This window comes from Drosophila serrata, unplaced genomic scaffold (genome assembly GCF_035046125.1).
Source record: "Drosophila serrata isolate PLE 108 unplaced genomic scaffold, ASM3504612v1 contig_276, whole genome shotgun sequence".
Taxonomy (NCBI): Eukaryota; Metazoa; Arthropoda; class Insecta; order Diptera; family Drosophilidae; genus Drosophila; species Drosophila serrata.
The window spans coordinates 831,817-846,113 of NW_028257174.1; the positions used below are offsets into that span (position 1 = coordinate 831,817).

The 14,297-nt window shown below is 31.5% G+C and overlaps 1 protein-coding gene across 3 annotated transcripts; it reads left to right on the forward strand.

The window, feature by feature from the left end:
- The first annotated feature begins 638 nt into the window (after window positions 1-638).
- LOC110180324 (alpha-galactosidase MYORG) lies at window positions 639-14,174 on the forward strand. 3 transcript variants are annotated; one of them, XM_086835365.1, is made up of 8 exons: window positions 5,591-5,650; window positions 6,222-6,470; window positions 6,769-6,950; window positions 10,244-10,412; window positions 10,489-10,584; window positions 11,670-12,173; window positions 12,431-13,772; window positions 13,834-14,174. In XM_086835365.1, exons 2-8 carry the CDS (start codon window positions 6,324-6,326, stop codon window positions 13,968-13,970), a joined length of 2,577 nt encoding a protein of 858 aa, XP_086691491.1. In that variant the 5' UTR covers window positions 5,591-5,650; window positions 6,222-6,323; the 3' UTR covers window positions 13,971-14,174. The 3 variants fall into 3 exon arrangements, with proteins under 3 accessions (XP_020803640.2, XP_086691491.1, XP_086691490.1); XM_020947981.2 differs by lacking the exons at window positions 5,591-5,650; window positions 6,222-6,470 and adding an exon at window positions 639-1,184; XM_086835364.1 differs by lacking the exons at window positions 5,591-5,650; window positions 6,222-6,470; window positions 6,769-6,950 and adding an exon at window positions 9,300-9,525.
- The last annotated feature ends 123 nt before the right edge of the window (window positions 14,175-14,297 follow it).

Sequence of the window (14,297 nt, forward strand, 5' to 3'; positions counted from 1 at the left end):
TATGTAATATATTTTAATTCATTTATAATTTTTAGTTCAGTTCTAGTGTTCATTTTTCCAGTTCCTTTCCAATAAACCTACTATATCCATTCATTATAAATATATATAGCTCAATTATAAAATATTTGATATAATTTATGGTGTAATTTTATTACTCAATATAGTAATTAGATTTTATAAATTGATATTATCGAATTAAAGCTTTAAGTTCACTTTTTCATGTCGAAAGTGTAAAAGTAAATATTTCTAACTCAATCGTAATTTGTTACACAATAAAGCATCTTAATAAAAAAAAAAACTTTTAACGGATGATAAATGTTTTTAAATTTATGTAATAAAAACACTTTAATTTAGATTAAAGTGCAAATAAAATATCAAATCATAAACCAGAAATACAAAATCTATATGCACCTATTATATATAATTTATACATGCACTAAATATATGAATAAATAGTTTATGTAAGGCTAAAATGATCGATCTACCCTATATTAATTACTCACTGTTTTTTATTATTTTTTTTTTTGCTCCGGTGTGCGATTATCGCTGAATTGCGATGATAAGCGCTGATTAAAAGCAAACAGCGATGGCAATCGAACCTCCGCTCCACCTGTCTCCTCCTCAACGATTTCCATTTCGATTTCTCGATTTTGGGTTTCACGGCTACGCTTCCAAACCCTTTCTCATTCGCCAGTGGAGCGCGATCGCGTCAGGTTCGCCGGCCGCTGGAGCTCCATATATATATATTATATATATTATATATATCGGTTCATTTGTTGGGGGTGGGAAAGATGTCGTCGTCTCATCCCGGTTCGAGTTCGGGCGCCGCGCAGGCGCTCAATGGTCAGCATCCGGAATTGGCCTACGCGGACGCAGACTCCTCCGCGGGCTCCGAGGATGAGCTGGTAACCAAGGATCATCATCATCCGGGCAGAAAACTCAGCCTCAGTGAGCGTAGAAATGTCGAACTGCCACACCTTAGAGTGATCAATGAACGAACACCGGAGGAGCCACCGGATCGGAACTCACCGGTGGACAAGAATACACCGTCACCTTCGGAGGCCTTTGCTCCGGGCTTGCGTCGCAATTCCATATCAATGCCATCGGGTATTAATGCCCTGGACTTGGAGGCACTGCGTCTCAGGCATCAGATGCAGCCACAGGATGCCCTGCATGAGGAGATTGTGAGTTGATTATTGATCTATATGATGGGTGTTAATATAGAAATTTATGGGGAGTATATTAAAAAATTATAGGGAATTTATAGAGAATTTATATATACTATATAGGGAATTTATTAGGAATTTATTGGGAATTTATTGGGAATTTATTGGTAATTTATTGGGAATTTATAGGGAATTTATAAGGAATTTATAAGGAATTTATTGGGAATTTATTGGAAATTGTTTGGATATATATAGAGACATTATATGGAATTTATATGGGATTCATAAGGTATCTATAGGGAATTTATAAGGAATTTTTAGAAAATGTATATGGAATATATAGAGAATTTTTTTGGAATTTATACTGAATTTTTAAGAGAATTTTTAAGGAATTTAGAAAGAATTTATAAGCAATTTATAGAGAATTTTTAAGGAACTTAGAAGGAATTTATAAGGGATCTATAGAAAATATACAGAATGCTTAAATTGAATTTATAAGAACTTTAAAACTATTTTAAATACAATTTTTATAGAATTAATATATAATTGTTAATTAATTTAAAAGGATATTATGGGGAATTAATATAGCATTTTTAATACATTTTTATGTATTATTATTATGATAATATATACTGACATTTTAAGGAATTTATAAGGAATTCATAAAGAATCTATAGGGTATTTATAGGAAATATATAGAGAATATATATGGAATATATAAGAAACATATAGGAAAATATTGGAAATTTATAGGGAAATGATATGATTGTTTTATTTTTAAATTTTAAATATTCTATCATATTTTATATTAGTTATTCCAAATCGGAAAAGTATAACAATAGGTTTTAGTTTCATTCAGAAATTCTTCCTGTTTGAAGCAGACTGTTTTAGAGGTCAGGTTATTCACCTACACCACGTGTTCCTACAAATATATAAACAAAAAAATATATATACAATAATAATAATTGCGACAAACCAGTTTTGAAATTAAAATACAATGTGTACTTAAACGTAGCGTCTAGTCTCGCTCTCTTACAGCGAAAAAAATCACCAAAATATATATATTTATATATATAAGCCGATAAACCGTTAATTGAGCTTTAATTATAGTAAGTTTGCAAACACTCTACATGTGACATAAAAAAAAACCCGAACTTCTGTGCCATCACATGATAATAATGATGATGATGTTATAGGTACACAAAGGTACCCATCATTTTAGCACATTTAATTAACTTAGTTAGGTTAAAAAATTAAAAGAAATATAAAAAATATAATAATCCTATAATAAATTTAACAAGTATAATATATTTAATATTATATATATATTAATATTTAATATATTTAACAAATGTAGTGAATATAATAAAGCAATAAAGAAGGTTTAACTGTATTCTAAATTTATATTTTAAAGTATCAAAAAGAAAAAGGTTCTTAACCATTGAATCTTAAACAAAACTATAGTAAAAACAAGAAAATTAAATAATAAAAAATAACTTATTCAAAAACAAAGATAATTGGATATAAAATACAAAAAGAAGGATGTTATACTTCGATTAAATACTTAAACAAAATAACTTTAAAAAGTCCCCTTAAAAATATCCATTTAAAATGCTCCAAATTAAAGTTTATAGCTTCCAAATCATTTAAACATTATGCATATTTATGCCCACAAAATGTGTTATCGTTTTATACAACTTAATTAACTTAATTAATTTTGAAACCTAAAATCACTTCAAACAAAAACTGGTTTCCTGCAAATATAATATGTTAACAATTGTGAATAAGTGAGGGAGAGAGCGAGATGTTTTTAAGCTAAATTGTGATTGATTCTTGCTATATACATATATGTATATAATATATATATTCATATATATAAACATTTATATATATTTACATATATAAATTTACATTATTCATGGGCCAGCGCCTTCACTCAGAATTATCCAATTCAAATCAAGTATTAGCGCATCGCAGCCACGCGTGGGAGATTCTATCTATTATTTTGTAACTCAAAATCAACATCATTACTAAACAAACATCATTGTCAGTCTGATGGCAGGTGAGTAAATTAATAAAAAAGAAATAAATAAAGGTGAAGAGGGAAAAAAGTGTATGACTTGCGCTAATTATAGAGCTGCAAATAAGACGGCGGGCGGCCAATGCGGCGTATGTGTGATTTGTCCAAGCTGTTGTGCAAAATAACACACATACGCAGTGTGGTCTCACTGGGAAAGCAGCCCAAAAGTAGGCAATGCGGGAATATTTTGTATGTTAAAGTTAAAGTAGAAAAAAAGTAGGTAAACAACTTATAATTACAAGAAAGAAAGCTACTTTAAAAAGTCAAGGGCTGTATACCCTGCATTTACTTTTCTTAAGATATTAACAATTAAACAATTTTCATCATGCTTTTAACTTACAAAACATTGCAACATGTTTTTGTAGAATTTAGTTTTCAAATGATATATTGTTTATTTATAAAGATTTGGATTGGAAATGGGAATATATATGACTTGTGTATGTTTTTTATATGTATATTTATAAGTAAATTTAATTTTATTTTATTTTACTTATATATTAAATCAATATTTTAATTTGCTAATTTTTAGGGTAAATCAAAGTATTTCAAATATCATAACTAAGCCAAAAATGCGTTAAATTCAATTCGGAAAGCTGTTCTGTGCTAGTTTTTATTAGGTTAATAAATCTGCATACTCAATTAAATATTTTAATAAATTTAAATTTTTCGTCAAATTTCGGATAATTTTAAGGTAAAAAAATGATGATAAAATATGGAAAAAAATTTAAATTTTTTTTTTTACCACCGCACATGTCTAGATCGACTCAGCTGTTCGTGCTGATCAATAATATATATGATTTATAGGGTCGGAAATGATTCCTTCACTTAGTTTTAAGCTTCTGACTAAAAATATAATACCATTCTTTGAGTCTATATTTAATGATACTTTCCTATGACCATTTTTTAGAAAAATTCAAATTTAAAAAATCTCATAACTAAGTCAAAAATTCATTAAATTCAATTCGGAAAGCTGTTCTGTGTTAGTTTTTATTAGATTAATTAATCTGCATACTCAATTTAAAATTTACAAAATTTAAAATTTTTATCAATTTTTGATAATTTAATAGATGTAAAATTTGATGATAAAATTTGGAAAAAATTTAAAAAATTTATTTTTTTACCAGATGTGTCTAGATCGACTCTGCTGTTCATGCTGATCAAGAATATATATACTTTATAGGGTCAGAAATGACTCCTTCACTTGGTTTCGAGCTTCTGACTTAAATTATAATACTCTTGAAAGATTTAATAATGTAACAAAAGTTGATTAACTTGTAATTAAGTTAGGCTGTCAACTTTATACGTATACGTTTATAGATATTCTTAATACAAATTGCTGTATCATTTAATGTTAATATTTAGTAATGGGATCCATATCAGAAGGGTAATTAGTATAAAAATAAATGCAAAGCTAACACAGCTGATTCTAAACCTAAGTCTGATTCATCGTATATCATCTATGTACATATATAGTTAATATAATTATCATTGTTATGACTTACCCCATATTCTTGGTGACTTTAATTAGGCTTCTAATCATCTTCATCGAAGTAGGCTTCTTCTTCTTCCAGGTTATCCAGATGCATTCCATAGGCCACGTCATAATTTTCGGGTTGCAGGTTAATCACTGATCACTTTCACTTTCACTAGATAGATGTTAACACTAGGTACCCCTAGGACAGACTGAGGCGCGCGGCCCGACAGCGCCTCTATTTATACTCCCCGAGTGAAGAGAGGAGCAGAGCGAGAGAGAGCGAGAGCGCTAGAGAGAAAGCCATATCTCTAGAGATGCACGGCTGGGATTGAACAGCGAGTAAGAGCGAGAGAGAGCTAGAGAGAGGGAGTGAGTGAGGAATAGAAAGAGAGGGAGAGGTGGGCAAGCACTGAAGGGAGTCATATCCAAACCTATATATTAATTGATCAGAAATTCATATTATACTCAATTATTAAACACTTTAATTGTTCAAAATTAAAGGAAGTATAATATTTTTATCAAGTCAAATTAATTAATGTTTTTAGCAGTAAATAATTGCGAAAAGCGTCAAAGAAAAGCCACGTAACCAATCGGGGAGGTCAGCAAGGGGGCCAACTACAATTAATTTACGACTGCCGGTTAATTCTATCACAAATCACAATCTTCATCCGAATTTAAATCAAAATGATATTCCCACATCGAGAGAGAGGCAACACTTGCCTTTGTTTTCGCTCTGATATCTCACTTATTATGATCTATGGGTATATTTAACAGCTTGGTAATTTCTTTGAGTGTACTCTGCTGCTGCCAGCGTCGACTGAGGCAGAGAGAGCGTTGCGATTAAAACGCATAAATTGCGGCTTCAAAAACAATATTCCGGCAATAGCGATCCGGCAATTATCGACGGTTAACAGTGCGATCGCGTCAATTGTCAGTTTGTGTCTCAAAAAACATACCCTGGACTGTATAAATAAAATTTTTTAATAATAATAATAATAATTATGGAAGCTAAAAATATATAAAATATAAAAATATATATAATATACAAAGCCAAAAACCATGAGAGTTACTTATCAGTGACTTATAGAATTTAAAACTTTATATATTTTAGTGCTGTGCATTTTCTAATACCCTGTTTTTTTAATGAAAGCAAAAACTGTTAAAAATATATTTTAATAAATAAATAAATCAGCTTAAGGCTATACTTTACAAACCAAAATTTTAAAGTGCTTGTTTTAACAAAAATTATAAAATCATCTTGATAACATATACAAAATCTATAAATTTGTGATAATTTGTAACCTTAAAAACTCAAAAAAAAAATATAAATAAATAAATTCAGATTTATCACATGTTTTTTTTATAAAAATATATATATATCTATATAATTTTTCTAAAGGCAGATGTGTGCAGTGAAACCTATAATATATCTTTCAAATAACATAATATTTTCCCCTTTCACTTTATAGTTATTTCTTTATTTATTATTATTACTTTTTAGTTTCAACAAATAACTGTGATATTAAAAACCAAAGTTTATATGTATATATAAAATAATAAATACAATAAAAAAATATATTTAATAAAAGTTAAATCAATTAAAATGAGTTCACCCAATGGCAGTCGCTTTATCCTATCGAGTGTTCCCAAAACTGATCCTCTTCAGTCTAACGAAATAATCAACCCCAAAAATCAAGATATAGAAACCGATATAATAGTGGATATTAGTGAGGATTTGGATAAGGATAAGGCAGGTACTAGTTACTTATTAACTGAAATATATATATAATATTTATATATATACAATGTATAACAAGTTGCGGTTTATGGAGAGCGTTGTGGAACCTTGACTCTGGTGACGCCTTTCCGCTAATTGCACTCACCTTTACCTTGTTGGCAGGTGCCAAAAGCAGAGTCAGTTACAATTGTTTACTGTTTGCTTTATCAATTTCGAAAGGCGCTAAAATCCCTCTAGTATATATATAGAGTATAATATAATAATGTAAGTAATTGCTTCCCTTTTTTTTTTATTATTTTCTTTTTTTTAGATAGTTGATGATGGGGCCTCCAGCCTGGACACACCAACACCAACACCAACACCAACGGCAACAACTACGGCATTAAATACACCGGATAAGGCCACAAGTTCCATCAATTTTGCAAATGCCAATGCAAGTGCCAACGATGATAGTGATGATGAGTTTGGAAATGCCAGGAGACCAGTTCATCGGTAAGATATACATCATTTATATTAAAAAACAATCATCGAAAATGGGTAAATTATAGTAGAATATATAAAGCATTAATAAATCTTTAATATCCTGATATTTTATTATATTTTACATAAGCCAACATAAACAATGTGATATTAAATCATATATCAATCAATCCGATATTCCAAAGAACATAAAATATAAGTATAGGTATATATTTTAATATATTTTACTAAAGGAAACATAAACAAAAAAGTGATGTTAAATCATATATCAATCAATTAGATGTTCCAAAGAATATAAATATATAAAACATAGGTATAAGTATACGTAAAAAGCTCAAGAAATAATTCAAATATATATAAATAAATAATATAAATTCAAATTTAATACAAAGATATAAATTAAATATTAAATATCACTTTCTCTTAATTCAAATTTAAATGCCATAAATCCATATATTCATAAATAATTCTGTAATGACTAATTATTCCCTATTAACTTTATCACCAATTAAAAAAAAACTACCATTAACTCAATTCTTCAGATTCCTTAAAGTTCAAACACACACCGACAGGATCTTACTTCTTTGCTAATTTTCTTTTTTTTTTTTGCTATTTTTAATTAAAAAATTCTTAAATTCTTGATTCATTGGAGCAATTAGATTAATTAATTGAAAGTCTCCTCTGCTCTGCTGTGACAGTAATTTAATTGTAAATGTCTCGGCGACTATTTTCTGAGGGGGAACGTGCCATATGTTATTTTCCCGACACATTCCACGCCCCGTGATAATTTTGTATTCATCAGTTACAGTTATAGAGACACTACCGCCCAATGCTAATTTTTATTGTGATTTTCATTCAATCTTTACGTTTTTCCCCCTCCGTCTTCACCTGAGACACAACTTGTATGGAATAGGGGGAAATGTGTTTGGCTCAATAATAGTTATTACCAGCACACAATCGATGGGTTTAACACTTAACAATATAAATAAAAACCCAAACAAATTTAATATAAATTATAAATGCAGAGTATTGTAATACCAGGGTATTCTAATTTTAGTCAGAAACCTCAAACTAAGTGAAGAAATCATTTTCGACCCTATAAATTATATATATTCTTGATCAGCATCAACAGGCAAATCAATCTAGCCATTTTCAGCAAAAAAATTAATTTTTAAATTTTTTAAAATTTTTTTAAGAGGTTACATCTTTAAAATGGTCAAAATTTTACAAATTTGTATTATTTCTGTACATTTTAAATTGAGTATGCAGATTTATTAACTTAATAATAACTAACATAGGACAGGTTTCCGATTTAAAATTAATGCATATTTGGCTGAGTTATGAGATTTTTAAAATACCATGTGAAGAATAAATTCTCATATTAAAATAACGATTAATAATGATTTAAATAATGCATTTCTCTAGGGTTCTTGGTTATCAGTTTTCTATATATTTTTTATTATTGCAAAAACTGCATAGCAACTTTAAGCTGGATTGTGTAGTGGACCTTTTTTATTGTTTTTTATTTTTGAAAATTGTTGTAAGTGTGATGAGCGGATAAGCGAAAGCTTTAGGTTTCTCCAAAATTATGCCATTATAACACTCGTTATTTAAATATATATATACAAATATTTTAAATATTTATTGTATAGTATATTATATTTACATATATAGTATATGTAATTGCCTAATTTTTTTAAATATTAGTTTTTTTGTTTTTCGAAATATATTTAAAGGCTTGAATAATAATAATTTATACCATAACTAATTTATATATATTTTATAGTAACGAAACCAAGAGTCAGGTAAAATCTTGGACTTATTTAAAATATACAAAGCGTTCTTTTGAAAAGCCTGGAATATTCAATTATACAAAACATAAATATAAATATATACATAAAATAAATATTTTATAATGATATTTTAATTTATTTTAAGTACATATATAAATACTTAAAGCCCTTATATTTTAATTTATAAAAATTAATACCCACTTCCTTTTCATACCAATCCCTGATTTTGAATTTCAAAAACCTCCCCATATTAAAATCTTTCTCCTCGTCTCAACTTAACAGATGTTTTAATACCCTTCTGATATCTCTCTCAGAGAATTTCAAAAATATAAAAAATAATTCCGTGTCATACTGATAGCGATGTCAAATAAAAAAAAACACACACACAACACACACGCGATCGAAGCAATTTAACTGCTTAAGGGAATTACAGACAGACTTGGCAGAGTACGTTGTGCGGGGTCTCCAATCTGATAAGTTAATTTTTGGAGGAGGAGATCTGGAACTGTATGTATCTACAGTATCTATATATATATACATATATGTATCTATATCTGTATCTGTGCAGAGCTGTATCTGAATCTGGGGGAAATCTCTCCGGCTCAGTTGATGGTCGTGATTAGGTGTGATAGCACATCCCCCAGCAACGTGTAAACCAGTACAAGACACCAATATTACACTTCAGATACTATACTATAATATATATAGTATACTATATATATATATATCGGCTATATAGGCGTGTTTACCAGCCGAGACGAGGCTTATCAACTTTAGCAAATAAATCAGGCCAAGCAAGTACAAGTACCATATAATTATAGAGAGCATATATAGACAGAGCAAGGTGGAAGGTTTTTTGGTTTCCTTTTTTTGTTTATAAATATTATTATTAAATATTAAATCAGAGACTTGCATATCAAGGGGAAAACAGTATATAAAATAAACTGTGTTATTTAAACAAATCTCAGAAAAGGCGGTTTTCCGCTTTGATAAGGTAAGATAAGCTTGGCATTGGAGGCCAAGCAAGTTCAGGGGTTATGATAGTTTTTAGGGTTCATAATAAGCTAAAATATTTTTTAAAAATGTTTTGTATTATTTAGTATATATAAACAATTTTTTAAATATTTTTCAGACTTAATAAAACAGCTTAAGATTGTGCAAAGTTTCAAGAACATTTAAAGCTTATAATATATTAATAGACTTTAAATAATTATTTCTAAACTCTTCCTTAATCTTTGGAATTTAATTAAATTTGTATTATTAGTGTTAAATATTTGTTGTTCATCAGCTGACATCAGCCTGACATATACATATATAAACATATAGACAGCAAAGTCTGCTTATCATCAAGCTCATAAATTATGTTTTCTTTGCTTTGCTTGTATAATTTTTATTATGTGTTCATATATCACACAAAAGCAAGGCAAACTTTAGTTTAGGAAGTAATATTTTTTAAATTTATAGATTTAAAATTGTTATATATTAATTTTTTATATATTTAATTTTTTATAGCGATCGCTTTCGTAGTCGAAGACGTGCCTCAATTGCCCCTTTGCCCGCTTTGCGGCTCAACAGCAAGGAAATGTTGGCCAGCGACTTTGATAGCCACAGTTTGGCCTCCAATCAGGCCTCCATTACCAGTGTCAATTCCTTGGCCAGTTTGCTCAGGGAAAAGATGCAGGTAAGCTTTATATATATATACGATTTTTATAAGAATTTAATTTATAAATAATATATATATTATCTCTGTTTTCTAGGCCTTCCCTCAGCTGATAAGGAAAAAGAAGCGGGAGACCAAGGACTATAAGATCAAGATCTTTGTTATTATTATGTTTTTCATTATCATATTTTTGGTGAGTGAAAACTGGCTATTAAATTTATATTATTTTGTTTATAAAGTATAAAAATAAATAATCAAAATTATATTGTTCTTGACTATTTTAAGTATAATATATATTATATTAGATATATATATATTATATTATATTTACAGTTTTACATTCACCGTTTTGTATTTTTCTCTATTTTAAAGGATCTTTTGTTGTTGACAGCTATATGATATAGTAGTCTGATTTTCATACAAACTTTAAACAAAATTCAAGATTTATATATAATGGCTATATGTCAAATTTGATGAAAATCTGTTAAAAAATTCAAAAGTAATAATTTTTCTTCTTAAAATTTTCCGATCGTTCCTATGGCAGATATATATATTTATGTTTATATATATAGTCCACCGATTCGTCATGCTCCGGCTTATGTACTAGTCAAATTATATAAAAGAATAACTCCATAGTTTAAAGTAGCTTGCTCTTAAATTGGTTCAAAACAAATCATGCACATCTATGCTTATGATTCACAACTAGTTCTAACATCCCCGGAACGAAGTGACTGCTGCCGGCCAAGTCTCAGATATGTGTTGTGTTACAAAAGTTGCAAGTCATTGTTTATTAGTGTTCAAATTTAGTAAGTGATCATAAATACTTACTGATCATAATTAATTACTGATCAGAGTTTCTTACTGTTAAAAGATACTTACTGATATATATACTTATTATTCTTACCTATTTACTCTTAATGTAGTATACAATTAATATTAAAAATTGACATAATTCTGTACTGCTTATTGTTTATATAGTATAACATAATTTTTTATTTGTAACTAGTCTTGTCTCTTGTCAAACATTATGTTTTGAGGCTTTAAGCTGACATTTGAGTTGCTTATCAGTAATCTTTATTTTTGCTGTCTTTATTTTTTTACTAAATAAGCTTCAAAAGTTTATTTTTGGACAGTTTAAACCTTGGCTTATATTTCTTTAGTGATAAGATAGTTGCCTACAAAAGAATTCTATAAAATAAAGAAGTATTACATAGATAAGAGATATAATCTTGAAGAGGGTTACCTATTTTAATCCCACTCATCCCCTTCTCATTTCAGATTGGCTACGCCTATGTGGCTTACCACCAGCAGGTGCTCACTCGAAGTTACTTCCAGAAGATCAAGTTCAATTCCCACGATCGCATCTTAAGGATACTGAGTCACGAGGATAAGGAGGTGATATCGGGTCAGTTGGGCGTGACCTTGGGCTTTGATACTGCTCCATTTCACTGCCTGGAAGAGCAGCGTCGCTCCGATGGAAGTGTTTGCATCGAATGGAATGGCATTGCTCGGTTGCATATGAATTTCGAGGATAAGGGTGTCTTCCGGTGCTACACACTCCAGTGGCAAGCTCTGACCCCAGGTCTCCTGCCCACCGATTGCTATGAACTGAAGCGAGATAATGGTCTATGGTTTGGTGGCGGTGTGACCAAGGGTCAGGAGTGGTCACTCAGTTATGCCAATTTTGATTTTGCTCCATATGCCTCCGGAGATAGCAAGGTACATCAGTTTGGAAATGGAGTGAAGAGGTACTTTATCAACTCGATTGGAGTGGCCATGCAGGTGAGTGGGGGGGGGGGAATAATGAAATAAATGTACAGATATAAAACTAAAAAATTAACACTTTTTAAACTAAATGAACAACTAAACAAGTTAAGAACAAGTAACTAAATGAACATATTTATATATAAACTAAGGAATAAATTACCTAAAAACTTAACAACTGTGTAACCAAGTGAACAATTAAATGAACAGATGAACATTGAATGAAGAAATAACCCGATGAACAATTAAGTAAATCCTTTCTATCCTTCCCACAGGTAAATGAACGTACTCCTCTTCAACTGGGTGTTAATCGGACGGAGAATCGCTTCTGCCTCCGGGCTGCCAATGATGAGTTCACCTTTGTGAATCACCTGACACCGCTCCCACAGCTGGATTACCGCATCTGTACTACAGAGGATATGGGGAGCCTTCACATGCTGATGACCCAACAAAGTCTATGGGATGGCCTCAAGGAGCAGGAGTTCAAGGTACTTCATTCCCTGCTGGAGGAACCCGTGTGGCGGATACCACATGCCGAGACCCCAGAATCCTTGAACGAAACAGCAATTTGTGATTACTCAGAGAGTGCCATTGCCATGGGTCTTGGCCACATTTTGATCAATGAATTTTGGCAAGAGAATATCGGTGATTTTACGGTGGACAAAACACGATTTCCCACAATGAAGGATACCATTGATGTGCTCCATAGACGTGGCTTCAAGGTGGTGCTCACCATTCAGCCATTCATTAGCACGGATAGTGCCAACTTCAAGGATGCAGTGCGTCGCAAATTGTTGATTTACGAGCGTCATTCGGAGCGAAGTATTCCAGCGTTGACACGTTACAAGAGTAGCTCCAGTGCCGGTGTCCTGGATATAACCAATAATGCCTCGGTGCCTTGGCTTCTGGAGAAACTACAGCGTCTGAGGGATGAGTATGGAGTTCAGAGTTTCTATCTGGATCTGGGCACTGGTTACAATCTACCGCATTACTATCAATGTCGCCAGACTTTGGATAATCCGGATACTTATGCTAGGCTCTTTACCGAGAGCCTGGAGGGTGCTGGTCTCATGGCTGTTTCCACAGCGAGTGTGGTGCCAAAGCCACCGACTTTCTTGAGTACACCCCCAGCGAATGCCACCTGGGAGGGATTGAGGGAGACCTTGGCTGCTGTACTAAATTATGGTGTAATTGGGTATCCTTTTGTCCTGCCCGGGGTCATTGGTGGTGATTATCTGCTGCAACGGCCGCTCTCCAAAATGGTGTCGTTCTACTCATTGGGTCAGCCTCCACTTCCGGATCCGGAACTCTTCATTCGATGGCTCCAACTGGCCACCTTTATGCCGGCCATGCAGTTTAGTCATTTGCCATCGGAATATCGCAATGATTTGGTCACTCGGGTGGCCCAGGAGCTGAAGGATGTGCGTCAGACGGTGGTGATAGCGTTGCTCAAGAAGTACCTAAGTCCATCGATGAATGAGGGTTTGCCCCTGGTCCGTCCCCTGTGGATGATGGATCCCCATGATCCCGCCTGTCTGATTGTCAGCGATGAGTTCTCCGTTGGCGAGGAGCTTATCGTGGCACCCATTCTGCATGCAGGTCGCGAGGAGAGGGAGGGTAAGGCGTTATACATCTTATTTATTTAGTATTTTAATTATTAATTTATTTTTCCTTTTAGTTTATCTGCCGCAGGGCGTGTGGAAGGATGGCATCGATGGCTCCCTGCGTAAAGGCAGCCGCTGGATGCATGGATATCGTGTCCCCAAGGATAAGATTGCCTATTTCCGGAAAATGCCGGATAATACCCGATTCTAGGAGGCATCTGCCTTCATCCATTCTTCCCATGTGATCATCATTCCTCATTTGAATTGATTAACCCTTAAAAATCATATATATTATTTAATAGCTAAGACAATAAACTTTTTTTTTTCTTTTTTTTTATTAGATTAGAAAAATTGCTCAATCAAAATATATCATAAAATATTTATTTAAATAAAGAAGAAATATAAAATACTTAAATATATAAGTTTTATTATTTTAAAATTGCAATCGAATTATATTCAATATTTATAAATATTTTTATATAATGATTTTTGGGGAATTTCATATTTTGAAAATTTCATAACTTGGCCAAAAAAGCAG

Excerpts from the sequence above, each read along its gene's own strand:
- LOC110180324 (XM_020947981.2), top strand. The coding sequence starts at position 792 with ATGTCGTCGTCTCATCCCGGTTCGAGTTCGGGCGCCGCGCAGGCGCTC. Across the intron at positions 1,185-6,768 it reads ATGCCCTGCATGAGGAGATT|ATAGTTGATGATGGGGCCTC; the intron begins GTGAGTTGATTA and ends TCTTTTTTTTAG. Across the intron at positions 13,773-13,833 it reads AGGTCGCGAGGAGAGGGAGG|TTTATCTGCCGCAGGGCGTG; the intron begins GTAAGGCGTTAT and ends TTTTCCTTTTAG.